Raw genomic sequence first — 9,498 nt, 5'->3', positions numbered from 1 at the left:
GTTGCAGCCAATATTAAAAGACAAGACAGTCTCAGTTTGTGTCTTTTATTTCGTAGATTTCGTTGTACACACAACATCAGGTTATAGCACAGATTACATTCAGCTTTTTGGTAAAAACCATAGGTTGGCTTCCAGAGTTAATTCTAGTAGGGCTCTGCACAAAAGTGTTACAATATGTGCTTCCTCACCTAAACCAAAGTGACACATGAAATCGTTCACTACATTTTCAGGCAGAAAAAAAAATATAAGGAAAATTTGGTTCACCATCAGTATGGTGTTGATAATATACTGTATAATCAAAATGAATAGCAAAACCAAACTAACAGCTTCTTGCACACACGGATCTATAAAAATAAATTATAAAAATCCAGATCGTGATCCGTCTTCACTTGGTGACATACAAAAATCTACAGTGTAGTACTACAGATGGTTTGTGTCTTCTACAACAGCCAACAATGAGGGTTTTGGTTGTTTTACCACAAGGGGGCTCTGGTCAGCACCCCCTTCCAGCTGTGAGAATCTGCCACCTGCAACACATCAGGACAGTGTGTGCAAACGTAAAATAACAACATGAGGTTTGTGTATTAGATTAAAATGCAGCAGATGCTTGGAAACTGAATTAGTAACCACAATATACCCAGACACCATTACAAAAATCATGCAATGTTGAGAGTTGTTGAGTGAGGAGAAGTTTAATAAACTTTGCAAAGCAGCTAAGGTAAATTCTTAATAATTACAGCCTTCTTATAAATTTGGCATCAAATGTGATACATTAAGTTGTTTCCTTGTTAAAAAAAAAAAAAAAACACTGTCAGTTTGTTGTGGCATTGTGGTGCATTTGACTATACTCTGCGTCTGAAGTACATGTACGTGCCAGCATTTAGCAGCTGCACCATTTACACTATAGGTTTTCCTATAGTGGGTGTGGCCATGCATCTTAGGTGGGTGATCACCCAAGAAGCATGTTCACACCAGGTGAAGCAGGGGCTACACAAAAGCCTTGAACTTTGACATAACTGAAACGGAAACATCAGTCCAAGATAATCTGAGTCGGAGCAGGATGCTTGTTACTCACCTGCATTCTCTTATGAAGAAACCTCAACTTCTGGCTGAGACATTCAATCTCCTGAGACGGGACAGAGAGGCCGTGGTCAGGTCGAAGCATTTGAATGTAACATAACTCTTAATAAGAGTTGAATCATGACACAAACTATCCAGTTCCTATTGTCACATTTTCACATTTAAACCTAAAATCTAAAATAACATTTGTGTGAGTAAGTGGCCACGGTTACACTCACAAGTTTGGCTGGCGTTACAGTAATGTTGTGTTCACTGCTGTGGAGGAAAGTTTTACATACCTGGCTCAGTTTTTCATTGCGCCTGAGCTTGATCTGAGGCAGAAGCTCCTCCAGTCTCTGAATCTGTAATTAAACACGGAATACAGCCAATTGTTCAAGAATATGAATGCATTTAAAATGAAACAGGCGAACCTGAGCCTGTGCTGGTCAAATAAATCTTAATGAAAGAAGAGTCCTTAGAGGGTTATTTTGCTCCGACTGCATCTATTGTTTGATTTGTTTTTGATTTATTTGTACTGGATAAAAATCAACAACACCACAGGGTGACTGACACATGATTACTACATTAATTTCTCACTTGTTCTCAACTGTTTTCCTTCATCTTCCTCACTGATTCTTAAAAACATCCTTCTTACCCTCTTGTCAATAGTCTGCAGTCTGGTCTTCATGCTCTTATTGATCACAGTCATGGGGATGGTTCTGGGCTTGGGACGCACTGTGAACAGAAAAATCAGAGCTTTGCCTTTTCTTCAGACTGAATTTGTGTTTCACTTAATCTGTTCAGATCCCCCAACCACTGTAACGGGTTTAACTTTTTTAGGATGTCCAGATCTATGATTATTGTCATCTGACTCCACCTAAATGCACAAATTTATTGGACTGGTTGCCTATCAGCCAATCACAGTGCTCCACATCATCTTTAGTGGACTCAAGTAGAGCCACACCCCCTTTTTCTATAGACATAAAGGATTTTTATGTAGAAGATTATTTAATTAGCTCACTATATAGTGAAGAAAAAACACTTTAGGACACTATTCTCTGCACTGTTGTTGTTTTTCTTTTAGTGCAATGCATTATGGGATGTGGTTAGTGACTATCAGCTGTAGATTACTTTTCATGTTGCTTTGTGGGATATTTTAAGTCCACTATATAGGGTTTAATAAGTAATTTATGTTGTCTTTCTGCTCAAAGACTTTCTGGCAGCGTCAAAAACACAGCCACTAAATGCACCCTGTGTGCCTGTATGAGACGTTGAGGGGCAGTGAGAAAATGTCGGTATCTGATGAGTTGGGATGAGGAAGGGTTGGTCCAAGAGAACAAAAACTGAGTCCGTTCTTACCATGCTGAAAGATCTTGGCTACCTCAAGCACATAAGGCCTGTGGTGGAAAATACACGTCACCAGCTGACATCAGTAAGTACTTAATAAATTGAGCATGCGCTGAATAAATGTACAGAAATACAGAAGCAAATATCGACAGCCAACGCTCCTCACATGTGCTTGCTGTTAGCGGGGATCGCGTTGTTGAGGGGGATCACACAGCCACGGTGGTTCCTCAGCTGCAAAGAGAGCAGACGTGATCCAGCTCACTGTGTTTTAAAGAATTCTGTAACTATACTGTTCGTTTCAGCTATGGCCAAATGATTTTTCTTTCTTTTTAACATATTCTGTAGATCCATGCATTTCCATCACACATTCAATATGAGGTCAAACAAGTCACTGTACCTTCAGTATGATATTGGAGGAGTTCAGGCCAAAGGTAGTGGTGATGATCTGAGATACAATATGGAACGATATAATATCAGAATATGCAAATTTAAAAACAGCTAGAGTTTTTGTTAATATAAAATGTCAAAATCGATCAATAGGTGAAGAAGAAGAGAGCAGGTCCATAGTTTCTCGTTGTGTTTGAGACATATGACTAACTCATTCACAGTAATAGCTGACAAAATAATCATTAATTACAACTAATGCTTGGTGGTCATTGTCCAACTAAAGGCCAACAAATCCTGTGTTTTTTGTGATTACTTTAAGCCCTCAGTTCTGACTTTCAGGTTTAAAAGGATAATTTTGATTATTTGAAGTGAGGTTGCATGAGGTACTTATCCACAGTGTGTTACCTACAGTAGATGGTTTGTCAGTTTTAATCCAACCAAATGCACTGTATGGATAAGTACCTCATACAACCCCACTTAAAAAAAATCTGAACTTGGGCTAATGGATAGATGTATAATAGATGTGCAGATAAATATTAAGTATGATGGATACTCTTCTCACTTTTTTTCTAATGACGTACTACGCAGGTACAGTTATGAAAGCAGCACACCTGTATGATCATGGTGACCTCAGCTGCTGGAGGAATGGACACTTCTCGTAGAGCCACCACTCGGTCATCTGCAACAGACAGGCCTAAAACATGAGAAGCTACCACTTTCAAAAAGTGTTAATAAGCTATAACTAGTGCAATATTAATTACTGAGAAATACTTTTCATTAGCCATTACTGATAATAGCCTTAAGACCCTTTCAATGACCCCTGACCTTGCGGAAAAGGGCAGCAGGGCAAGTATTCAAACTTGAAATATTTGTATATTCATTTATTCTGGGTTTTTTTCGTGAGGAAGAAAGAGTAGCTGCAATTTTAATCATTTTTCAAAAGTTAATGGAAGTTTTTTGTGTAAAAAAACATCAGACACAAGTTATTATTCAAAGCAAAGTCGTTTTATGTCTTACAGTAACTATTGCTGACGTAGATTTTAAACATTAGTAGATTATTATTATAAAAACCCTTAATTAGTTTGTTATTAACATTTGTATACTGATGACTGAGTAAGTTTATCTGATTTCTTATTAGAAATCGATAAACTTAGGCTAATTTATAATGCTATAAAAGGCAGATGACAAAAATCTTTTTTTCAGTTTTACAATCATCCCATATTAAGACTGAACAGGTTTTTCTTTCCCTCTTTGAATCCCGTTGTTAAATCTGAGATGTGGGCGGTGATTTAGAGAGCCACTAACACTCAACAGTCAAATACAGCTGTTGTTTCTTCTTTGACCACTTATGGATAAAAGCTTTACCAGGCTACACCTGTAAGTTCAGTCAAAAGATAAAACTGCGTGAGTTAATATTTGGATCATGATGTGAGAAAAAGATGAACGCATAATCTTCTTCAGTGGGATGATGAGGCTGGTTGCCATGGACACGAAACACTCGCTGTGGCCGGAAAATCACTTTTCATTGATAGTAAAGTTAAGTTTAAAAAAAAAACTTACTGAAAGTTACGAACCGTTTTTGTCGAGACGTCTCAGAGCGATCCAGACCTTTGATACGCCTGATGCTTTGTCAAAACTGACGTTAGACATTTTAAATAACCATCCGCACAGCAGCAGCAGGCAGCGTACACCAGAGTACCCACGACTTCCGTTCAAGGATTTTTCACAATAAAAGTCTTTCTAAATTCTCAGAAAAGAAAGAGGTGCAGTTTCTTTCTTGTCCTCATCACTCACATCTTCATCAGAGGACAAGAAAAAGAAGAGCAACAATAACAACAACAACAACCTCAAACAAGACTAAGACATAAAGAGTTTGATGTAAACAAGAGAATAAAAATCTTTTGTACTCTACGCCTTCATGTCTCTGCTGTGTAATGTAAGATGTAAAATATATGGAGAAGATCAGAGTATGCACAGTACTGACTAAATAATACATTGTTTTAAAAAAATAAATAATTGAACTTCAAATGTAAAAATATGCAAGTGGAATGTACATTATATGGACAGTATTGCACGTGCAGTAGTACCAAATTGCATATGTGGTTAACAAAAAACAAGGTATATTTAAAAAGTTACATTACATTAGTTAAATACAAATCTGTAGCTGTAGAGGGCACCAATACGCCACTGTAGCGTCCTGTCTGCAGACAGATGAAAAAGTGTTTTGCTCCTCTCGGCCACCGTATTACGTAGAAAAAGGGGGAACAGCGCATTCCAAGATGGCGCTGCGCACGGTTTGTGCTGCAGCCTTGAGAACTGGGACAGATTTAGGGGTCAATAATGCGAGAACATTTGTCACAACAGGTATTGTAACGATTTTGCTGAAATGTATTGGGTTTACATGCAGGAACTCGGTCACCGAGGTTCAGTAGTGAATGTAGACGTATGTCAGGTTACTCATTTCTCCAAACTCCACCGACAAAACGTGACAGTTTAAATGCGACAAATCAGTTACCATTGAGAATAAAATGGTTTGAGGAAAAACACGGGGAAAACTAAACGTGAAAGGTTAAACACGTGCTGTTTGATGTATTAGGTATAATTTACAAATGTACTGAAATAAACGGAGGAAAAATGTTTTAATTCGTCTCGTCATTTATCACATAAAACTATTTGAAGTGGGTTTGACATGGACAGACGACGTCCTGTATGTAACCTAGCTTGTTGATACTGATGTTATCAATGGCTACAGAACTTAAAATTTTGGTTTAACATCTTTAGTACTGGGAATATGAATATATGACCTAAAACAAACAAAAAAAAACAAGTACATATACAGACTTATGTATAAATATAAAAATTAAATAGCCATGGAACAAGAATATATAAATAAATTCATCAGCACATAAGTAAAGAATTCAACTTACAAGCCTGTTATATATGTGTGTGTGTTTGTGTGTGTATAGATATGTGAATATGTGTATATAATTATCTTGGTCCCCAATATCAGTATCTGCATCTGCTCTAAAAAATCAGTATTGGTTGGGCTTTAATCATGACAAACTCGTATTGTTTTTATGTAATGAAATTTAGTAACTGTTGGGATGTTTCAACATCACAGCGTTCCTCTGCAGACGGAGGCCTCCTTTGGGTCCAATGCCAAATGAGGAGATTGATGTCGCAAAGCTAGAGTCATTGGAGAAGTATCGCAGCTACACGCGTTACTTGAGACGAGCTGAGGAGGCAAAAAACACACCTGCCTGGTGGAGGACGTACAGGAGCTACGTGGAAAAAGATGATCCTGAGCATGGTGAGGAAGCTGCAGATGACAGTGATTTTCTGGTGGTGTGAAAATGGTCGGCTGAGGATTTTACATGTAATTTTTTTATTTTAATGAGTCTTGTTTTGTTGCAGGTGCAGAGCAAGTGGACATTGGACTGCCATCCTACCGACCACACAGGACCAAAGAAGTAAGGGAGAGGAGGCAGGTGATGAAGGACAATAAGAAGAACGCTGAGCTGGAGAGGGCTACTCGCCTGCGCACTTGTAAGCTCATACACACACACACACACACACACACACACACACTCACCAGAAAGTGACAGTTCACCTATCCCTTGAAGCTTTTACTTGACAAGTGAATAAACTAGCTCACTTTCCAATTTTCTCTTTGTACCACCAGTTAAAATTTCTCTGGATCAAGTGCAGGAAGTCTGGGAGAAGATCAGCAGTCCGTTTCATATAAGGAGACTGGCAGACCACTACGGGGTCTTCAGAGATCTCTTCCCCATGTCCTATTTTCTACCTCAAGTCCCTCTCCACATCTGCTATAGCCAGGACAACAGTGGTCAAGTGCATTATGGGAACAGGCTGACACCAACTGAAGTACGTTAAAAGGAACAGAATTTTTAATGGCGTCCTGATTGAGATTCTTTTCCAAGCCTTAATTTTCTTGTGTTATTCAGAATTTCATATAAAATAAGAAATACTATATGAAAATAAGTGCTTTCACAATTAAGAAAAATCTCACTCACACACATACTATAGGACACATTTATGGTCCAGTTCAGTGAAATTGTTAAAAACAAAACAAAACAAAAAACAACGAAAGCACTGACAAAATTAGTTACCCCTTATGTTTAACATCGGATTAATATATGTATCTTTTGTTTAAAAACCGGTGTTTTACCAAAAAAGCATTTTACCAGCTACCCTTTTATTCATTCATCCTGTCACTTCTTTTTTTTTTACACACTTTTATATATCCTCTCTGACTGTATTCTTTGCTGCGTTTTCCTCTCTAGGCAGCATCCACCCCTCAGATCAGATTCGATGCAGAGGAGGGGTCCCTGTGGACCCTTCTGCTCACCTGTCCAGGTCAGCATCAGCTTACAATCAGTCAGCAGCTTTCTACATTGCATTTGCAGGAATGAATCAACAGATGACTGATGGATTGTCAGAATTTACCAGTTGTTTAAAGTAATTTATGATCTTTTTCAGATGAGCATCTTCTGGATAATGAGGCAGAATACGTCCACTGGCTTGTGTGAGTTTTTTTTTTTTTTTTTATCTTAATGTTTTCTTCTTCTGTTACCCCCATCAACCCTGATGCTGAAGTGAAGCCAAGCCAGCACATGTGTATTGAAAAGGAGGTTTGAGGGCTCTTTTCACATCCATCTGCTGAAGAGAGAAAGTTTCTCTGAGCTCACCTTTAAAGGTCCAGTGTGTAGGATTTAGTGGCATCTGGCAGTGAGTCTTCCATGTCAAAGTGTGTAAAGGAAACTACAGTGGCAGCTAAACTTGTGGAAAACAAATGAAAACCTACTTATGAAAATTCTATTCAATTTCTGCCATATTTTGCCAGTAAATCCCTGTAAATCTTCCACACTGGACGTTCAAATCTCAGTCTAACACATGGACATAGCAGCAGGATTTTGTGATATCAAAACTAGTTCACTTCAATACACAACTTACACAGGTGTGAGTTGTGAACTTGAAACATGCAGCGCACATATACTGAGAATGGACTTTTCAGTGACGTTGGAGGCATCTTGTGTTCGGCAGTTTAACTTTTAATCAACATTTTCATATACATATGTTTAGATATGAGGTAGAAAGGGGCGAATGTAGTTTTTAAGAATGTTTAATCTCTACAGCCTCGAATGACTCTCTGTTTCTGTAGAGGGAACATACCGGGCGGAGCGGTGCAGGCTGGAGAGGAGCTGTGTCACTACCTGCCCCCCTTCCCTGCCAGAGGGACAGGTTTCCACCGCTACATTTATGTCCTGTTCAAGCAGGAGGGACCCATCAATTTCCAGGATGATGTCAGGCCGTCGCCATGGTGAGCAATACACTCGACAGACAGTTGGAAATATAGCCAATGGCCCTAATATTCACAAGCATGTCATTACTTTGTGTTTGTTGCTTGTGTTGCCTCTCCCCTACAGCCATTCTCTGGCGGATCGTACGTTTAAGACGGTGGATTTCTACAGAAAGCACCAGAACAGCATGACACCTGCCGGCCTGGCCTTTTTCCAGTCCCAGTGGGATGAATCTGTCACCAACACCTTTCACAACACACTCAGTGAGTCATGCTAGTGCACACAAACAGTTTTTTCCACCGTTGACATTTTTCCAAAGAAAGAAATGACATACCATCCTTCCTAGATTTGGAAAAGGTTTGTGGTACAGTAGCCTGAAGATAAATAACAAAGCCTCTCTGTTGTATCTTCTCCCTGCAGACATGAGGGAGCCGGTGTTTGAGTTCATCCGGCCTCCGGTGTACCACCCTCCACAGGTCAAATACCCTCATGGACAGCCCCTGCGCTACCTGGACAGATACAGAGATAGAAAGGAGCACACCTATGGAATCTATTGATCGTGATGCACGCACTCACTGAGAGGAGAAAACACATTTTCACACAAATGTGTAGTTATGTTCAGCATATTTATGTTAAATAATAAAGCATTTTTCATCTGTGCTCAGGAGGTCATGTTTTCAGATGTTTTTGATCACATGTCAGTTTGTTATTTGGACACAGACGGCAAGATATTTCAGATAATTATTTCAATACAATTTCTGTGGAAAGGTTGGATGGAAAGAACAAGTGTTTCATCACAAGTGGAGATCTGGATCGGTGTTTTCCAACTGCCAAGATTGAAATTTTGGACTGGAAAGGGAAATGACAAATTATTTGTCCAGTGCACATAAAACCCAGTATAAACCCAATAAGCAAAAAAAATCCCAGAAAAGGAAAATAAATAAATATGATTAATACTGGTAAAGCACATACTAATGTTAAGAGAAATAAAGTAAAAAGGATCACTATACTAGGTAATACCTTTTTATTCTATGTACTGTCCATATTCATATTTGGATCAATACTTATAAAGGAAAATACCATTAGACCTCATACATACAGTTAAAAGAGGGACACAAAGCAAATAAATCCCAGAAGAGAAATTGGAAAAGACTATAATATAATGTTACAAGAAACGTACTACCTGTCAGAGCTATAATTAATCGGCTACTGAATTAATCACCAAATATTTTGATAATAGATTAAGAAAAAATGTCTAAATTCTCTGTTTTTAGTTTCTCAGATGAGAATATTTTCTGGTTTCTCATTTTCTCTGTGACATTTTAACAGTTTAGAGACCAACCAAGTAAATGACTAATTGAGAAAATAATTGTTTGCCGCAGCC

General features: G+C 38.5%; 2 protein-coding genes across 2 annotated transcripts; one reads left to right on the top strand and one right to left on the bottom strand.

Moving 5' to 3' along the window:
* Nucleotides 1–31: 31 nt before the first annotated feature.
* On the bottom strand, nucleotides 32–4,496 carry LOC146311696 (uncharacterized). The gene is made up of 9 exons (XM_084741126.1): nucleotides 4,368–4,496; nucleotides 3,405–3,472; nucleotides 2,804–2,851; nucleotides 2,573–2,637; nucleotides 2,419–2,456; nucleotides 1,715–1,794; nucleotides 1,359–1,421; nucleotides 1,076–1,126; nucleotides 32–527 (listed from the first exon to the last, which is right to left on the bottom strand). The coding sequence occupies exons 1-9, from the start codon at nucleotides 4,441–4,443 to the stop codon at nucleotides 474–476; spliced, it is 543 nt and encodes a 180-aa protein (XP_084597252.1). The 5' UTR covers nucleotides 4,444–4,496; the 3' UTR covers nucleotides 32–473.
* A 508-nt stretch (nucleotides 4,497–5,004) lies between these two features.
* On the top strand, nucleotides 5,005–8,774 carry mrpl38 (mitochondrial ribosomal protein L38). The gene is made up of 9 exons (XM_084740772.1): nucleotides 5,005–5,157; nucleotides 5,915–6,103; nucleotides 6,208–6,339; nucleotides 6,476–6,678; nucleotides 7,098–7,170; nucleotides 7,294–7,339; nucleotides 7,976–8,134; nucleotides 8,241–8,377; nucleotides 8,535–8,774. Exons 1-9 carry the CDS (start codon nucleotides 5,073–5,075, stop codon nucleotides 8,669–8,671), a joined length of 1,161 nt encoding a protein of 386 aa, XP_084596898.1. The 5' UTR covers nucleotides 5,005–5,072; the 3' UTR covers nucleotides 8,672–8,774.
* Nucleotides 8,775–9,498: the final 724 nt, after the last annotated feature.

The sequence above is a fragment of the Lutjanus erythropterus genome, chromosome 17, assembly GCF_056507025.1.
Source record: "Lutjanus erythropterus isolate fLutEry1 chromosome 17, fLutEry1.hap2, whole genome shotgun sequence".
Taxonomy (NCBI): Eukaryota; Metazoa; Chordata; class Actinopteri; order Lutjaniformes; family Lutjanidae; genus Lutjanus; species Lutjanus erythropterus.
The sequence above is the reverse complement of the archived record's forward strand: the minus strand, read 5'-3'. Positions and strand labels throughout refer to the sequence as shown.